The sequence below is a fragment of the Zingiber officinale genome, chromosome 8B, assembly GCF_018446385.1.
Source record: "Zingiber officinale cultivar Zhangliang chromosome 8B, Zo_v1.1, whole genome shotgun sequence".
Lineage (NCBI taxonomy): Eukaryota > Viridiplantae > Streptophyta > Magnoliopsida > Zingiberales > Zingiberaceae > Zingiber > Zingiber officinale.
In genome coordinates, this window is record NC_056001.1 from 50,021,489 (window position 1) to 50,042,098 (window position 20,610).

General features: G+C 35.6%; 1 protein-coding gene across 1 annotated transcript; it reads right to left on the reverse strand.

Annotated features, from left to right (window-relative positions):
* Positions 1-318: 318 nt before the first annotated feature.
* LOC122014633 (protein S-acyltransferase 8-like) lies at positions 319-10,421 on the reverse strand. The gene is made up of 5 exons (XM_042570956.1): positions 9,997-10,421; positions 6,271-6,456; positions 3,873-4,178; positions 1,547-1,780; positions 319-1,053 (listed from the first exon to the last, which is right to left on the reverse strand). The coding sequence occupies exons 1-5, from the start codon at positions 10,033-10,035 to the stop codon at positions 577-579; spliced, it is 1,242 nt and encodes a 413-aa protein (XP_042426890.1). The 5' UTR covers positions 10,036-10,421; the 3' UTR covers positions 319-576.
* Positions 10,422-20,610: the final 10,189 nt, after the last annotated feature.

Genomic DNA, 20,610 nt, shown 5'->3' on the forward strand with positions numbered 1-20,610 from the left:
GATGCGACTTCTTTGTATGTCCTCCATAGCAAAAAAAAAAAAAAATGATTAGGTCTACAGTCAACAAAGCAAGGAGTAACATCATATGCAGAACACGTCAACATTAATATAGAAGAAGTGAGGAAATATGTTTCTAAATTTTATAGATGGTATCTAATGTGAAAACTATTGTGTTTGAATAGTTCCTATTGTTTGTTTATGTCATGTTAAGTAAGTAGAAACTAAACCTATCTCATGAAATTATAGAAGCAGTGCGCAAGGTAAATAAGACTATCTAACATTCTGCACATCCGGAACCGGTTGATTACAGAAAGAATCTTAACTAAGAATCAAATGATCGATAATAACACACTGAACAAATAGGATACAGCGTCAACAATTTTGGTTCTTTTCACTTTAGCACCACCGACCAAACCACATAAAACTAGATACTCATAAGGCAAGGAAAATAAGGCTTCATAAACCTGGGAGATAAGTCAAGCTGCAGTTACCTTGCTAATCTTACTTCTAACTTCGCCTGATCGTTCTCCTTCAGGAATACATCGACTGTTTGTGAGATGTGAATAGATGCATGCTTCACTGCTGCAGTGTGTTTTGGATCGGAATTTCAACTTCGGTTACTGAAGAGCTAGCAGCTATCACCGCTGGAGTGAGATCCCAACTCCCACTTCTCCTACCACGGCTTGAGCTCTTCACTTCGCTCTTCATGAACTCAGACTCTGAGAGGACACCATGCAACTCATTGCTGTCCCTACTACCCATCTCCACATCGACCTCTTCGTAATTACGTCGCCCAGAGATTTTCAAGAGGTCCCCGCCAATGTCATGATCATCTTCGACTTTTACACGTGGACTACTGGCAGGTTCTTCTTCCACATTCCTTGGGCGATTAACCGGGTGAGGTCTTGCTGATTCTTCTTGTACATAGGCTCTAAAACTGTTTTGAGAAGGTTTAATCTTTGTGCAGAGTACTTCTGCAAAGTTGTTCAAACACCCTCGGTCATAGGCACTGACCCTGTTGTCAGCTCTGTAGCGAAAGTTTTCATAGGTTGTCTGCAGAACATAATTCTTTATGACCATGAAGAATTGGCAAAATGCAGTTGGTAATAAGAACACCAACATACATTCAAAACAATGTGGGAAGAAAAAATTTTCCATTAGCAATGTTGGTTAGTTCAACTAAAAGCAAAGTGATTGTACCGTTTCCTGTTACATTTACCTAAGCAAAGTGAGCAGTATTTAACCGAGCATACATCCTATTTATACAGAGGATGAATTGACTATTAAAACAACTTTTTTTAAAAAAAATAAATTAGTAGGATAGTTGCAGATCTCAAATGTACTGGAAAATTTTCATCACCGAGGGAACAAAATATTACTAATTGTTCTGTATTTTTAGTAAACAAAATAACATCAATAATCTTTGAAAAGAAATTGGAATACAGTGGGAAAACTGTAAACGTTTATTGTCACAAACAATTAACTGAAAAATGGCAGCCACTTTATATAGTGCACTGATCTAAGATGATGGGAATAGAAAAATAACCTGATTGGTGCCAATAAGGTATAAATGAAATCCAGTGAGACCACCGACAAACCAGAGAGAAACAAAACAATATATCATCAGCACCACTGATGCAGGAGACTGTTTCATTGCCTTCCATACTGTAGGATAATCCTCATCCATCAGAAACTTGATGTACAATGCACTCATCGCAAATACATATATGCAAAGAAGAGTTGACGAAGAGACAAAGAGGAAAAAGTAGCGGTAATTGCGCTGCAAAAGGACAAAGCATAACATAAGCATGTCTACATATACAAATTTTATATATTTAACTATCATGAAAAATATAAAAATAAATGGCAAACGAACATGTAAGTTTAAAGACTTGGCTTAGGTAATAGGAAAACCATAAAACATCATGATAAAGAAAACAGCTGAAATAGAATTTTGCAACAGAGAAGCATATGAACCCGAAAAAGAATATTGACCATATTGGGAAAAAGGTCAACGGTAAAAGTCAAATTGCAAGCTCCATATGAGCAACACTAGTTGGAACGATGCATAGGCATTTCAGCCAGAGAAGGTAAAAGACCGTGACATTAGTAGCCATTTTTACATGTGGCATCAACTATGAACAGCTCTGACCAGCAAGCATGCACTGGAATCTATAGATCCACTATCACCTTTAGAAGGTTTTGCACAGAGACAGGGTCCTAAGAAAACCAGGAGGACAAGAACACTGGAGGTTTAGGAATTAGGAATTGCCTCAATAAATAGGGCCTTCAAGGGAATATGTTTAATCAATAGTCATGTATACAATGGCTCGCTAATTTGAGCTGTTATATTGATTTTTTTAGGGCTGACTGGAGTTAAGAACATTATCATTGAAATTCAACGAGATGCCCACTTACTCAAAAGCTTAAGTGGCTAGCCAATGGTACAATTTTATGCTTCTATCACATTCACAACTTATGGAAAAACTAGTTTAATTTGAGTTACAAGATTTGAACACATATCACTTTGATAACCATGATAAGCTAGAACAGGTGATCATTTATCCTAGATGTTAAAGCTATTATAAAATGGTACAATCTAAACTTGAAGTTTGGTACACAATCACTTTGATACCATTCTAGATATGTTTAAATCTCACTCTCTCAAATCTAATGAAGTTTTATCTATGATCTAAAAAAATTAATGTTTTATTTTTCAGATCATATTCACACAAAAAAACTAGCAAACATTTGGCTTCAAGTAACTAAACATAGGTTGTATGTATATAGATAGCTTGGATAACAGATTATCCTTATCTAAAAAGGTGAAGATCCCAAGTAAATTCATCTTGCTTACGGGACACCCATCTAGTTGATGAATTTAATCCAACAGTCTGGCTTTCTGAGAAATTGGACTGAAATTACATCTAACTTAGCTGGAAGCCAACGGAATGAATAAATGTAGAATGGCTATTCTTATAAAGATCTGAAATCTTCAAACAGGGTTATTCCGGTAAATCGTGATGTCAAAAGAGTCTTGATGGGATTTGTCTGCCCAAAGTCTGTACCAAACTAACATTTAGTATCTTGATAAGGTGGACTATTATGTTAGAAACAAAAACTTATGCACTAGCTCAAAAGTCAAGATCATTAATGTGCAAGCATTTACATGATAGATCAAAATATTCAGAAGAAAAAAAAAAAGGTAATTTGTTGGAAAAAGTAGTGTTTGAATTTCCACTAATTCTGAATTATTTGAAAATGACAATGTCTATTACTCTCTTTTCTATTACTAAACTGTGCTAATAAAATTTAAGAGCAATAAAGAACTAACAACAATGCATTATGGATAGACCCATTTTAGAACAACTTTGAGCAAGTATAAAGAAAAAGACAGCCCGGTGCATGAAGCTCTCGTCAATACGGAGTCCCGGAGAAGGATCTATTGTACGCTGCCTTACCCGCTCTGTAAGATGTTTCCAAGACTCGAACCCGTGATCTCCAGGTCACACGGTAACAACTTTGTGTCAAGGCTCCCCTTCTTAACTTTGAGCAAGTATAACTATCAAAATTATGATTTTTCACTCACTAGGATTAGCTTTGCATCATACATTTGAGAGAAGAAAGACTCATACAACAATGACTACAAATGAGCAGGGTAGCTGCGAATCATGAAGGCAAAAAATGCATCATTTATCCCTTCTTAAACATAACAATATCAGTGAGATAGTCCCAGTACCAACATTCTTTGAAACTATTTGAAGGGATGAGAAAAGGCACTAAAATGTCATCAAATACACAACTCAGACCAGAAATACAAGAATTTATAGGATGAAATTTTATCAATGAATAGAGCAATTCAAGAAACAAACCTGCCCAATGCATTGGCCAACCCAGGGGCAATGATGGTCAAAACGTTCCACACAATTATTGCATATTGAGCAATGAGAACAACGAGGAGGCCGATAGATCATGCAAGTATCACAATATTTAACTTTAACAGTCATTCCATTAACAGTTACTTCTTTTATGCGTGGAAATGTTAGACTAGGTGTGTGTCTCCCACCAAAGTCATTACGAGCTGAAGTATCATAATTGAAATCTTCTTCTGGTGGATGCAAAGCTCGTGGTACAATACCTGGGTCTCGAACTGAAGTCATCAGTAACATGAGCAGTACCTGAAATGCAATCACATGGTCAAAAAGAGTTGTATTTTTTCTGTGCATATCAAAAGAAACAACCAAAGCCAAGAAAACATTATATATATATATATATATATATATATATATAGAGAGAGAGAGAGAGAGAGAGAGAGAGAGAATCACATGGTGAAAACAACCATGTATCCAATGTATTAGGAATTGTGTTATCCATGGTCATTTGGAGAGCAATAAAAGGGAGTCAAAAGGAGCTAGGGATATAAGATTTCTCTGCTACGACGTGTTTATTCTCTTGCCATTTCATTGTAAAATTGTATTTACTTTATTGTATTAATCTTACTTTTGCTTTGAGCTTTAAGTCTTTTCCTTCAAGCTCCATATTTTTGCAATTATTTTAATGCACTTACTTTATATCATTTGTAAAAGGTTATCTGCCTCCGGAAGATTCCATGAAAGAGAAAATTTTAGTGGTTTTTTGAGGGTTTTATTCACATTATGAGTTCATATAGCATGGACTAGAAATTGGAGGTTTTAACCACATAAAAAAGCAGAGTTTTTCTATCATTTATTTCTGCTGTTATTAATTTGATCGGTTATTTCTTTAGTTTTAATTTTTCTTATTGCGCTATTCAAAATGCCCTCTAATATCATATTCAATCCTAAATTTGGTAATATTGCTAAGTTCTCCGAGACATTAAACTAAAAGATCAAACAATTATAGCCAACTACTTTTATCTTCCACCTCCAGTGTACAAAATTTTTTCTTTTGATCAGAGGAAGATGAGAATGGAATATTACATCTAGATCAATTTTGAATGTTGGATGATCATTTAGAAGGGATTTGAAGCACCAAGAAATAAAGATGGAAAAGTGCAAAAAAAAAAAAAAAAAAAAAAGTGGATTCAGCAGCAAATCCAAAAAAACTAAAGTCAAATGAAAAGATAACGAAACTATTAATTGAAAAGCCTGAGGCATGCCAATAAGGAAAATTGGTTAGTTGCTCCTTAATATTTGGAAACATCTAAAAGATCCTTGTTTTTCATTACATTATAAGTAAACAAATGCATTATATTTCGCTTTGTCACAAATATAAACATCTGGAATGAAAGAAAAATGAGATATTAGAATTGTTTGATAATGTGTCAAAAGTTATTTTTGTATGAAAAAATATTTTTCTAGATTTTTATGAGTAGAAATTAGTAGTTTTCTAGATAGTTGAAGGAATATGTTGTAGGGTGGTTAAAAAATGAAAGAGCTTGATAGATAACACTACTCATAAGGGGAAAAAACAGTATTAGGTGTCTTGTGTACTGAAATTGCAAGTTAAGGACAAGTTTTATACTAAGGTTAGCAGAGCATACATAAGGGAAAGAGAATAACCACAGCCAAGTTAAATTTGCTAGTTTTCATAACCAAAACACAAGAACAGTTCAAATTGAGTTCGAACATCAAGATTCAGGGATGAATCAAGGGAATGGACTGGTTAAAAATAGGGCATCATACAAATCAAAAAAGATAATAGAACAAGAAAGTAAGATGATTGTTTTCTTATTCCACTCAATATGTTGTCCAATTCGGATTTTTGGAAGTTGAATGTTGAATCTGGGACACCAGACACAAGATCAACTATGGCAATTGTGGATTAATCCATACAGGGTGTCACTTTGCTTACCAAAATACAGAAAAAATTGTAAACCTTTGCATCACTGAGTCTGACAGAAGGACCAAACGTGGATGTCTAAATGTAAAATCCTAAAACATTCTTGAATGACAATATCAAACAAAAAAGAATGTTTTAGCAATCAGATGTCTTACAAACAATGCTAGTATATAAATTGTTGTTGTATGATAATAACAACTCCATGTGTATTTTCGAACACAAGGAAAAAATCAACATATACAAGACTTATTTTGAAGAAATGATGCTGAAAATCATACTCAACAAACAAACAATGACAGTTTAGTCTTTGAAAGACAGGATATTATTCATGGTTCAAATATTTAATTCCCAGTTTCTAGAGATAGTTGAAATACTGATCATCAACCACAGACATACCGCTCAAAAGTAATGCTTCACAAGCTAACAAATCTAAATAGGAAGCACACTCACATGGATTGTGAACACTATTACAACCACCAGAACAGCATATCCTGCATTGTAGGCAGGAAACTTGTGGAGAAGATGTCTCGCAACAAATATGCAAAAGATCACTACAGGAACAACAATGAGCGAAACAGTGACAAACAGTGACCTGGCATCCGGTCCAAATATTAACCTCCCATGCAACAAGAACCTCTGCAGCAAGAAATTAATGGAAGAGTAACTATTATCTAAACAGTTAAGCAACAATTAGCAGAACTCTTTTATTGCCAGGCTGCAATCTAAAGACATTTTAAATAGAATTCAATTCCTAGAAAATATTTTTCCTTTAAATCCTTTGCAAATTTGACAAATCCAAATTATAATCCAACAAAATAAACTTGGACAAATTGATCACTTGTAACTAGCAACTCCAATGCTAGCTTGTGATGCAAAACAAATCATGCGCAGAAAGTTAAATATCCACAAGAACAAAGATATATAAATGAAAAGAAAAAAAATAAGCAATCAAATGAGGCAATCAAGTTTAATATGCAAAATCTAAGGCCTGTTTGGTCAAAAATTTTTTTTTAAAAAAAATCATGTTTTGAGAAAAATAAAATTTTGAAAAATATAATAGATTTCATTTTTTCAATTCTTAAAAATTTAAAGTCCCTTCAGTAGATTAATAAAAGGCATTTGAATGTCGTGTGTAGTGTTTTTGAAAATAGGCATTAGCTTTCAACAACAATTGAAAGTGGCCCTTAAGAACGGGCAGAATTGGAGAAAAATTTCTAAAAAAACTCTTTTCCAGTTTGGCTATTAGATTTTAATTATTTTTTTTAATCCAAGTATCTAGCTCTTCAAACCGACTAATCCTAGAAGTGACCGGCCTACCACCAGGTAAATCGGGAAGCGCTAATTAGATTTTAATTTTGATGTTATGTGACCGACACATTTTTAATATTTTTCTTTTAATTTTACCAAAAATAAAAAATAAAATTGAAAATTTTTAGTCCCCGAGACCTTGGCCTTCTAGGATGCTACTCAAAGCTCACATTTATGAACCCTCCTGACTAGCACGCATCCCATCAAAACCAACTTGAATAGCATGCATATCAGGTTGAAAGAAGGTGATGGATGAGGATAATGTCATGCATCTATAGTGCAATGGGACTAGCCCAGGGAAGGATAATAGCACATGGATTAGAACCCAAAATTGAGGAGATAACTCATCTATAATGGATTTTCTATAATTCCTCAGCCCTTGACTCATACTTTTAATCAACTGTGACAAACAAGAAATGTCAAGCTCCGCCTTGGGTACTTGGATTAACAAAACATTATTTTGGCATCCACAGATAACCATATTGTCACCACCATTACCACCTTGGAGGCATGTGTCCTATCAAGATCTACCTAAATCATATTGGGCCTCATTACAAACACCAGCAAAAGAGGGTTATCTTTGTCATCCAAAATTTTTTATATGGCTGTCAATACAACTGTTAACCGAGTTACTAAAGAATCACTATTCCCCCGTGACAAGCTAGAATATCAAAGTGCATGCATTTCTTGTTATGGGTTTGATTGGCATATCTACCATCATACTTTACAACATATATGGATTTCAGGACCAGATGAGGATAAAAATTGAGACAAAAGTGTTGTAGGAGAATTTTAGAGCGTGCAAGTTACAGGTTTTGGAGTGTTTAAGAGAGTTGGTATGGCAACTTAGTTACTATAGCTATGAAAATCTGTGGACCACAATGGCAATCGATTTGGTCAAATAATTAGATCATTTTACACATAAAAATTAGACAAAAACAGCACAGTCAATAATATACAAGCTGTTGATATGCATGTTAGCATGAATAAGCAACGTTCTTTCAGTTTTTAGTTGTTCATTGCTCTTGCTTTCTTACTTTTGCTTTCCTTCCAAAGCTTACTTGACTACTATGCCAATGACACTCCATTGCACGTGATTAGAGGTTGATTTCCATAGCTTGGAATTTAGATGCTTATATGGTTAAGTAAATTACTTATTACCTCAATCGAGATGGATGTTAACCTCATTGACAAAGCCTAACTGAAAAATAGTTTGCACAAATGCCTTTTCACTCTAGGATAATTCTTCATTGTTGGTGTGTGATCAAATTTTTATTTTTGGTTTATAAAACATTTTCAGTTACTTGTACTTTTATCGTTTAAAAGTGATATTTATACTAATTTATGTCATCTTTTAATATCTCTAATGAACATGCAATGTGACTGGTTGATTTATCAGCTTGACCAATGACCTAGATGAATCAAGCTTGCGAAGGTTCTTACCTAGCTCACATCTTGTAAACATGGTAAGAGTTAGTGAGTTGAGAGATAAGAATTTGAGAAGTGAGAGGGCTTCCATAAACCTGTTAGGGACAACTTCAGAGTTTCAAGCTAGAATATTAGTTTGCTGGACTAAGTACCTACAGATATGGCTTATCACACAGCACAAATGGTCACAACAGAAATCACTCAACACTCTTATTCTTGTCTCTTTCACACGAAGGATAAGAAACATTCATTTTGACATCAAATAATAAGAAATACAACAACCAGTAAAATCAAACACCTTATGCCGAGTATCTTTCCTAACAAGAACCAGAGTTCGAGTACAAAGAAGAATCCATCAAAGTACATACAATTCAATTGTAAATCCAGCAATGTCAAACGAACTGTCTATTCATAGAACAGATAGAAGCAAAACATATGAAAACTTATTAGCAAGAAACACCCAACTCACAATAAGGCGAAATCAGTGTGGAAACAAGAGGAGAAGAAGCATGTTTAAAAGATAAGTCTAGTGGCAATAGATACTCTTACGGGTGGTCCCATAAAATTTCCCAGAATAAGAAAACAAGAAGCATCATTATTGTATCAGAAGCAATAATAAAAAAAGCGTAGCACTTAGGAAACTAGGTATGGACTTGCAAGCAAATCTTGAATAACAAGAAATGTAATACTTCGACAATTAAAATGGGCAATGTCAATCCCGAGCCCATAGGGTTAGTTAGGCTTCACATGTGAGCCTGTATCGCAACCATATATATTATAAAGCTAGGTTGCCATTGTAAGTGATGCAGGGATATGAATATTACTAGTGATATAGCATTCCAAGAGGTTGAAGGGATAAGGTCCATGTAACCAACCCTTAGAATGCGATGATGATGATGGCATGCTTGCTTGGAGAGATAACAGTACATTGTCCAAATAAAATTGATTTTTTGAACAACTAACTTTAGACTCCATTTTAACATGAACGATAAGACAGATCTGTAGTTACAAATCAGGTAGCTGATAAGACGGATAGTAAGCAAAACACTTGATGATTGAGCCTTGCAATTAAGTAGCCAAAGAGGCAAAAAAACAGTACTGAAAGATTATGAACTGGAGCGGAAGGAAAAAATAAATACTAAAGCGGGATGGTTAAGCTTGTTTAGGCCTTAAATCACGTAACGCACGCCCTAATACTGAAATCATTTAGTTCAAAGCTATTGCACGAGAAAAGGATGAATCTTTGGTACGAACTAGGTCATTAAACGACATAAGGCACGAGGACCCTATATGCGGCCACAAACAACCACGAGACTCCCTTTATAGCAACAAATTCAAGGGGGAGAATTCCAAAAATAATCCAAAGAAAAACCTTACCCACCTAATCCAGCATTTACAGCGAAGAGTTAAGTGAAGGGAAAGAAAAACTCAAAATCTTACATTATTTCCTTTCCAAGCCTGATAAACCCGCTTGGCCATGGAGTGAGAAAGGCCAGTGCGCTGCCAAGCCTGTGACCGAGTTAACACGCGTCAGGCCAACCGGAGGCTTCGGAATCGCTCATCCTATTGTTTTCCCCCCTTCAAATCTACAGCAATGGAAGCGAGGAGAAGACGAGGAAGGTGAAAGTAGGGCACCCCGACGGCATCCTCCTCCTGGACGACGAATCTGATCCCGAAGAGAGCGAAATTAGGGCAATCCTTTTTGCCTACATCCGCCTTCCCGTTCTTCTTTTCGCTCTTTTGTTGCTGTGGCTCTTTGGATTTCGATAATTTTCGGATCAAAAGGCTGCTGCTGCTCGTTGACAGCTTAGAGACAGAGAGAGAGTGTGATGTTACGCTCACACAACTACAAATCTTTTCGCCGAATATATTTCTATAAAAATGCATCTTCTCATCAATAATAATAATAATAATAATAATAATAATAAATAAGTAATTTCTTTTTAGGACAAAAATGGAAAGAAAGACTTAGTTTTTATTGGAATAATTATTTTTTTATTGCACGTCACCGGTCTTCTCAATAAAATTAGACAGTATGCGATTAATTTTGATTATTTGATTTGACCGATTTCAAATTTAAACTCGAAATTGGTCGAACAGATTTGACATGGTAAGTTACATGTTCAATTTTAATTAATATTACAGCACAGACTTAGTATTCGCTTAATATTTAGATTATAATAATTATGAAAGTGTAACGATACATTTTACTAATAATATTTAGTAGCAGTTACGAAATTATAAATATTGGAATATTATTATTTAAATTTAAAATTGGCTATCAAATAATCAAAAAGTTAGTATGAATAGTATACTTAGGAGTCAATCCGTCGAAAATATAATGGGATAAGTCGGTCCACTATCTTAGAGAATTAGAAAATCCTTAATCCAATCTGATATAAGACAAGTTGCAAGATAAAAAACTAAATCTAATTCCCGTCGATAATCTCCGATAGAAATTAGATTTTGTCGATAATTCTATTAATATCTTAATAATTTTCATCATTTTACCGATAAAAATTTAATTTCATCATAAAATATTATCGACGGAATTAAATTTTCATTGGTAAAATCAAAATATTATTGACAGAAATTTAATTCCGTTGGTATTATTTTTCGACGAGATTAAATTTTCGTCGATAAAATGGTGGAAACTATTTATTATCGGGAAAAAATAGGATTACCGACGGAATATAATTTTCGTCAGAGATTATCGACGGAAATTATATTCCGTCAGTAATTTTGAAATAAAATTATACTAAAAAATTCCATCGGTAATTCCATTTTTTTAGTGTGAATTAGTAAGCCCATGTTGTATTATTTAAATCAAGTCAAAATTAAGATAAAATATATTCGTATTTAATGAATATGCTTTGAATCAAGTCAAAATTTAGATTATTTAAGGATCTATGGCATCATTTTAGGATCAAATTAGTTTCTACTATTATATATAGGCATGTATAGCCTATGCTTTAATCAAGTTTTAGATTTATTAGCAATATGCAATAAATTGATTTTCAATTTTTTTTTTTTTTTTTTGTCTCTTCCTCATGACCTCTTTTAAGTTGCTGTTAGTGTTCTCTTCTTCATCTAAACGCTATCAGCCCACAAGCTCATTAATTTTTTCACTTTAATTTTAAATTTTAGAAGTTTTTTTTTCCTCAATTTGTAAATCAACTAGAGTTCACCATGGACCGACCCACATGGATTGTGGGCCAAGTGGATCGGTCCGTTTGAATCCATCTTCAAATGAATTGATAAAATGTCAATCGAATTCGTTTACATTATTTGATTAGACGGATCAACATGAGATAATTTAACCGACCCAATCAAATTAAAGGTTGGATGCTCTTTGTGATAAAATAAAATAAATAAGTAAGGACACGATCTAATAAAATAAAATAGACGGCCTTTGTATTTTTATCCTTCTTTTTATAAATGTTAGAAAATAGAATGAAAAAATATTGATAATTTGAAACATGACTAAAACAACATCCCTAAAATTTCAAAAATACGAACATTAGGAGTCTTCATTTTTCTATTAAATTTTAGAATCTTTAAAAGGTCCTCCCAACTTTGAAATTCTAAAAATCACATACTTTATTTTAAAGGAGTGAATTAATTATACCTTTAGATAGTCCTGTTTTGTTTTTATTTAATTTGACATTTGATTTATTTTATTGTTACTCCACATCTCTAATAATTATTTCTCAATTAACACAATTAAAAGGAAAGAAACATGTTTCCTTCCTAAATGCTATCTCCTTCTCGACATTTTCAAACTTGAGTGATTTTTAGCTAAAATGTCATCCATCACTTTAAATATTTCACCTACTGCCATTAGTTATAAAGTTATAAATAGTTTGAAATCAAAAACCCATCCATCTCTTGTAACTAATATATAAAATCTTAACCATTTTTATACATTAAGAACATGATTTATTGTTTATGATAAATGATGTGGTGTAAAATTATAAGTATATAAAAATATCATCAAGTAATAAAAAATATTAATCCTACGAAAACTATGAATCAAGTACGAGTCAAATTGTCAAAATATGTTATATTAGTTATAAAGTTATAAATAGTTGGAAATCAAAAACCCATCCATCTCTTGTAACTAATATATAAAATCTTAACCATTTTTATACATTAAGAACATGATTTATTGTTTATGATAAATGATGTGGTGTAAAACTAGAAGTACATAAAAATGTCATCAAGTAATAAAAAATACTAATCCTATGAAAACTATGAATCAAGTACGAGTCAAATTAACAAAATATGTTATATAGATGTTCACGAATGTAAGTGGTCACGAGAACAAATGAAAAAGAGAGGAGAGTTGAGAGAGAGTGAGAGTGAGAGAGCTAAGCATGAGAGAATTGAGGGAGGGGTAGAGAAGAGAGTCGAGTCAAAGGAGTGAGTGAAGGGTGAAGTGATTCTAGGACTTCGGTTTCACCCAATTGATCGTAAACACCTAATCTATATTTGATTTTCTATCCTCAATGGGTATTTATCTAGGTAGACCACTATATAGTATTTGATGTGAACTTTTGCTTTACAACGACATATTAACCCTGATTATTGTCTACTACGAATTAGGTTTGATCCATTAAGTTCTGTGGCAGCCTAGGACTCCTCGTGGCAAACCAAGTTGCACTTTCTTATCCGACTCTCTGTGTCTTAGTTTTCTACGGGTCAGATGGTCAAATTCTCCTTTCGGTTCATCCTCAAACCCTCCTGAGATACGAATCACATACTTTTGGCATCGAGATCGTGTTAACATAGTAATTCTAGACTATAAACGCATATTTCATCAAACAAGAAATATATAAACATATAGATTAGCCATAATAGTGTTTCCATAACAAAAGGGCTACTCTCTACAACCTAGAATCGTGAGAACTACTCCATTATAGGGAAATTACAATCCAAAGATACAAATGAAAATATTCATATAGATGAAAATGAAGAATAGAGATAGAGAGATGCTTAGGAAGAAAATTACCGGGTCTTCACATGTAGTTCCTTGCACTGGAGGTGTATAGAGAATCAAATTCAATGAAGGTGGCGTCCCTAGGGTTTCCCCGAGAGGCAAAAAAAACTCACTCCCTTCGAGGGGGACGAAGTCCCCGGTTCAAACCACAATTATCTGATCAAATGAATCAACTTTTCTAGCTGCTAGAGTAGGTCACTCGCCACAGGTCGTGTCACTAGGCAAGGCCGCCTGTGGCGAGGCTCATTGTGCTTAGATATCGTGGCCACAGTCCATGGCATGGGCCACGGTCCGTGGCACGGGCCACGATCGCCTGTGGCGTGGCGGCCGGACATGCCATGACCCGTGGCATAGGCCACAAGCAAGTCGTGGCAAGGAGGCAAAGCCTGTAGGGAATCGATGGTCGGCTTAAAGGGGGGTTGGATAGACGACATCCCCAAATAATCGCTTTCTTTCTGCACATGTTAGTATGCGCAGCGGAAATACAAACTAACTACAAATATGAAAGCTAAACACTAAAGGAAAGAAAAACAAGCAAACCGCTAACACGTTCGTTTAACGTGGTTCGGAGATTAGGACTCCTACTCCACGGTGTGTCCTTGAGGTGGGTGATCCCGATCTGTCGGTAGATTAGCCCCCGGTAAACTCCAACTATCTCAAGTAGCTCCTTGTGGGTGGAGAAACCTCACCACAACACAAACACTTGAGAAAAGGTAGACTACTAATTAGGTTTACCACCACTAATTTCGTCAGCTATAACCAAGCTCCCAAGCTTTGGTTATATAACCCGCGGGTTGAAAACTCCGCCTACCAATCGACTGCCAAAACATGCAGTCGACTGTCCTCTGTGGAAATTCAACCGTTACATCCCAACGGCTCGATACCAATCGACTGCTAAAACTAGCAGTCGACTGCTCCACATTGACCGAACAAACAGAAGCATTCTGTTCGCTCCCAGTCGACTGCACGCGACTGCACCAGTTGACTGCTAAAACATGCAGTCGACTGCTACTGTAACGACCCGACCCTTTGACCTCTTGGGCGGCCCTTGTGGCGGCCCAACTGGCGGCCCTTATGTCGTCGGTCCATTTGGCGACCTCTCATATCGTCGACCGACGACCCTTTGGTCATGCCGTTACTCACTAGAACTTTCCACCCCTGGCAGTGGATTTTTGTCTTCCCCAGGATTTGAACTCTAGACCTCCAGGCTAAGTAGTAGAGTTTATGAATCCTGGTAGCCAAGTGAGAGGCACTCACTTGGCTACCAGGATTCATAAACTCTAGTACTTAAGTCTGGAGGTCTAGAGTTCGAATCCTGGAAGAGGCAAAAATCTACTGCCAGGGGTGGAAAGTCCTAGTGAGTAACGACACAGCCAAGGATCGTCGGTCGACGACATTAGAGGTCGCCAAATGAGCCGACAACATAAGGGGTCGTCAGTGGGCCACCGTAAGGACCGCCCAAGAGGCCAAAGGGTCGGGTCGTTACAATAAAAAAATATTGGTTGTTCCACTTGTGCAAATTTTTCCATGATCGGTCCGACATTCGGCGTGCGCAGGTTATGCTCGCACATGAGTCAACATGGTTCAGTGCAATTCGAGTCCTGGATTTACATCCCATGCGCATCCACACGTGAGAGATAACCTCTCCCCATGCATTTGTCCTGGAGGTCTAGAGTTCGAATTCTGGGGAAGGCAAAAATCCACTGCTAGGGGTGGAAAGTCCTAGTGAGTAATGGCACGGCCAAGGGTCGTCGGTCGACGACATTAGAGGTCGACAAATGGGCCAACGACATAAGGGCCGCCACAAGGGTCACCCAAGAGGCCAAAGGGTCGGGTCGTTATAAAAAAAAGGCGCCTTTTTATTATAACGACCCGGCCCATTTGACGACCCTCGGGTCGTCGAACGTCGACCGTAGCGTTACTGTAGTTGTAACGACCCGTCCCATTTGGCAACCCTCGGGTCGTCGATTGTCGACCGTCGACCGTACCGTTACTCACTAGGACTTTCCACCCCTGTCCAGTGGATTTTTGCCTACCCCAGGATTCGAATTCTAGACCTCCAAGCTTAAGTACTAGAGTTTATGAATCCTGGTAGCCAAGTGAGCGCTCACTTAGCTACCAGGATTTATAAACTCTAGTACTTAAGCTTGGAGGTCTAGAGTTCGAATCCTGGGGTAGGCAAAAATCCACTGGACAGGACTGGAAAGTCCTAGTGAGTAACGGTACGGTCGACGGTCGACAATCGACGACCCGAGGGTTGCCAAATGGGACGGGTCGTTACAGCTACAGTAACGCTACAGTACTGCTACAGTAACGCTACAGTAAAACCCTAAAACTAGTATTTTACTCCGAGTACAATCTCTCGTGCACTCGTACCCTCACCCTTATGACTCACTTGACGCTTCTTTACAGCCTTGACCTCTTGCCTTCAAGCTTACTTCCTTTGGCTCTCGTCCCTCGGATGCATTCAAGCTCGCGGCTCGTCCCCAATGTCATCCTTCACGTATGCCTCGAAGTCGCTTCCATCGGCCCTTGTCTTCGCTGCCTTGTCCACGGTCCCTCGGATGCTCCATCCTTTACCGGACCCGAAGCTATCAACCTGAGTCACATGTGTATCCTGTAAACCTGCACAACTCAAATACACATATCAAATACAAGGGTGAACCTAACTTAAACCCTTTGCCCAAACACCAAAACACATAGTCGCACGGACCATTGAGATTGCTCCAACAAAGCATACCACGGGACATGGCGCAGGCCACGGGCACCCGTGGTGTGGTGGCTGAACCTGCCACGAGCCGTGGCGGCTGAACCTTCCACGAGCCGTGGCGCAGGCCACGACCGTCCGTGGCATGACATGGTTCTTTGTCTTAGTCTTTTTGCTCCCATTTCATTCTGATTCATGTCCCTATCAATCAAAACAAGCAAAAAAACAGTTCTCCGAACTAAAAGTAACAAAAAGAAGCACATAAAGATAAAAACATGAAATATATGCACATAAAATGAGTAAGGATGTATGTCAAACTATGATAAAAATCTATATGAAATGCACACATCAAAATTCCCCATACTTGATGAACCTAACCTGGACTGACGCCTACTGTCCCCTTAACTTGGGCGCGTCCTCACAATGTCACTCTCATCTAGTGACTTACCTTAACTTACCAACTTGTCAGACATCCGATTAGCCCGTCAATCTGTCTGGACTTAATGCCAGCTATCCGATCAGCCTGTTGACCTAGCTGGACTTCTCGCTAGATATCCAGTCAGCCCGTCGACCTATCTGGACTTTGTACCAACTATCTGGTCGACCCGTCGACCTAGCTGAATTTTCGGCCAGATATCCGATCGACCCGTCGACCTATCTGGACTTCGTACTACACACTTAATCATGTGGTTAGATCACAACAAAATCTAACTTAACTTACTTGTCATTCATCAAAACCTGAGTTAAATCATTAGTGCAAATTGCACCAACAATCTCCTCCTTTTTTATGCAATGACGACCTGGGTTAAGTTAAGAAAAACTATGTAAAGTAAGCATACAAAAAAATATGAGTAAATTAGCTTTTGTTGTGGGATTTAAGTTGTTCTAATTTTTTTTTTATTTGCTAACTTAATCCCTTACTCTCCCCCTTTGACATTCATCAAAAAGACATAAGTTAATAAGTAAGACAATGAAACAAAAACTTATTCAAAAAATAGGCAGCAAAAATAAGGTTCAAAGTTATGGGGGATGTACTTAACGAAAAAAATGAAGGTTTGTAAAACACTTGTAGTTCTTTAAAAAAACTAACTATAAAGTTTAAATAGTTATTAAAAAAACATTAAAGAAATAAGTTTTGCAAAAAAAAAAATCAAGGATGAACTTTTTCAAGATTTAAACTTTTAAAAGATTAATTTTTGCAAAAGTGAAACTTTTTCAAAAATTTTCAAGGAAAAAACTTTTCAAGTTTGTTTAAAAGCAATTTGCAAAAATTAAAGTAATCAGTTTTCAAAACCATCAGAATTTTATAAAACATTGGATATTTCAAAATGTGCCAAGAATGATTTTCAAAATAGAACTTTGAAAAGTATAGGTGTGTTTTCGAAAAACATCTTTTGAGAAATATTTTGAAAAAGATGTTTTCGAAAAATATAAGTATGTTTAAAATATCTATTCAAAATAAAACGCAGTAAAAAAGTATATAAACATAAATATCTATTCTACTTAAGTACCCAAATTTCAGGGCAACATATGTATGCTGTAAAAAAAAAAAACTAAGTTGCTCAGTAAGGAATCTGGCATCAGTAGATGCAGTATTGCTAGGCATAGGGGTAGCATATCATCTTTTCCTAATTTTATACAAGCATATAAACATAAATTGACAAAGAAAACTCATAAGAACTAAGGATTGGCAAAATAAACTAAGTTGATGTTATACCTAGGAGACATTTTGAAGTTTTGGGGATGAAAACGTTAAGAAATCGTGGCTGGAAGGCGCCTTGTCGCATCTGAGATCGGGCACAAAAAGCCTTCCATTCGCTGGAAAAACACCGCTTGAAGGCGCCTTCAAGCTTAATGGAAGGTGATTTCCATAAGTTATGGAGGGCGCCGCCTTCCACCGCTTAAGTGGGATTTTTCCTGCCTCTCCTGAGGGTGCCTCTGATGGCGTCGGAGGCGCTTTCGAGAGGCGGCCCTTTTTTTAAAAATTTTGATATTTTAAATTTTAATTTTAATTTTAAGTTTAATTTTTAATTTTTAATTTTTAATTTAAGTTTAATTTAAATTTAAAATTTTAATTTTAATTTTAAGTTTAATTTTTTTTACTTTTTAATTTAATTTTTAATTTTGATTTTAATTTTAATTTTTAATTTTAAGTTTAATTTTAATTTAAATTTTTAATCTTAAATTTTAAGTTTAATTTTTAATTTTAAGTTTAGTTTTAATTTTTAATTTTATTTTTAATTTTAATTTTAATTTAAATTTTTAATCTTAAATTTTAAGTTTAATTTTAAATTTTAAATTTAATTTTAAATTTTTTTATTTTAAGTTTAATTTTTAATTTTAAGTTTTAAATTTTTTTTATTTTAAATTTTAAATTTTAATTCTTAATTTTAGATATAATTTTAAAGTCCTTAGTCATCTCACCCTATCTACATTTTTAATTTGGGAATCTTATAATTTTGTGAGATGAGTTAAGTTTAATTTCAGGATTTGGTTTTAACTTTGTATTATATTCAGGTTTAGCTTTGGGTTCAACAAATAGGCATTCTATGGATAAACTTCTAGGCTATGCTGAGTCACCTAGACATCATTAGAATAACCATGCATTCGAGGTTTTCCTAATAGTCCTATCCACTGAACTTAGTACTAAACCTTGGTCTTACTAGTTAGGATTTGTAAGGGTAGCTTCAATTAGTTCCACTAAGTCAAATGCACTAGGTCGAAGTCATATCTTCCTAGATATGCATAGACAGAGTTTCTCTAACCTACTATCATCCAAAACTTTACCAGTACATTTGTCAAGTTAAACTGTTGTCTCTATTTTGGCTAGTCCTAATTACCCAGCAGGGTAAGTTATTATTTTGGAGGTGTCAACTAATTTGGAACCCCCCCCCCCTGAATTGTTGAGTTTGATTTTTAAGTTTGATTTGTGTTGATTACTTTTATAATTATAGTGGACTTGATGGTAATTTGATTTGTTTAATTTTATTTCATTTTTAAGTTTAGAATTTAGTTTTGAAGATTTGTTTTGGTCTGACTTTAAGGTTTTAGTTGGATTTGATTTTATATAATGGATCTCATTTTTAGGTACATAATATTGGTTGATTCATATTTGTATGGTTAGGCATACTTTTGGAACCCAAACTTTAGTTTGAGTCTTATTTTGATTAACTAATGATATAAAAGACTTGTTGGTTGAGCTGGATTTGTATCCGAGTACGGACTTGTTATACACAGCTCTTTGTGACTCAAGTATCATATCGAGATACTTGGATCTAGTTGTGAATTTTTTTAGTAATTCTTTTAGTTCAATTATTTTATTTTTCAGTCTGAGATTATCCTCCTCAAGTTTTGCAACCTGAGTTGGGATTTCAGGTTGAATTGGTTCATTTATTGAACTTGATTTTAATTGTTCATTAAGTTTGTTATTTTCTTTTGTTAGTTCATTTATGTAATTTTTAGAGTTAGTTAATTTATTATTTAAACATGTAATAATTTTGAAAAATCTTTTGCTTAAAGTAAAGTATACCTCATCGAAAAATTTCGGGAACGAGTGTGGACTCGTGACTCGATTCAGGTTCGGACTCGTCTCCTGATTCGTTCTCCGATTCTGATTCATAAGTCATCAACGCGAGGCAGTTGGTGTGCTGCGGTTCTCCACCATATGATTCGTCTCTGGACGATCGTCCCACATCGCTCGGAGAGCCTTCTTTTTCATCAGATTCGGGCAATCGGTCTTGTAGTGCCCCTTCTTGTTGCATTCGAATCAAGTCACATTCTTGCTGTTATAATTGAAGGTGGAGTTAATATTTTGCCAATATTTTTTGCTGAAATTCTTCTTTCTCCTGGTGAACATCTTTCTTACCAGGTGTTTTTCATCCTCTGAGTCTTGGTCATACTCAATTTCAAGTTCAGGTTTGGTTCTGGACTTTTCTTTTGATGTCCCTGCAATAAGAGCAATACCTTTCTCAGTTTTGGCGTTAGTTTGTTCGTGTAGCTCTAATTCACAAAATAATTCGTCTAATTTTAATTTTGACAAATTCCTCGAAATCTTATAGGCATCCACAATGGATGCCCACAGTGCATTTTGAGAAAATGCGTTTAGAGCATACCTGATTAGATCTCAGTTCTCCATCTGGTGGCCGATGGTGTGAAGTCCGTTGAGGATATCTTTTATTCTCGCGTGTAGCTGACTAGCAGTCTCACCTTCCTGCATTTTTATATTAAACAATTTATTTAGATATAAGTCTTTTTTCGTTACCTTTGCGTCATTAGTCCCCTCGTATAGTTCTATGAGTTTGTTACATAGCTCTTTGGTGTTTTTGTGAGGGTTGACACAGTTCAGCTC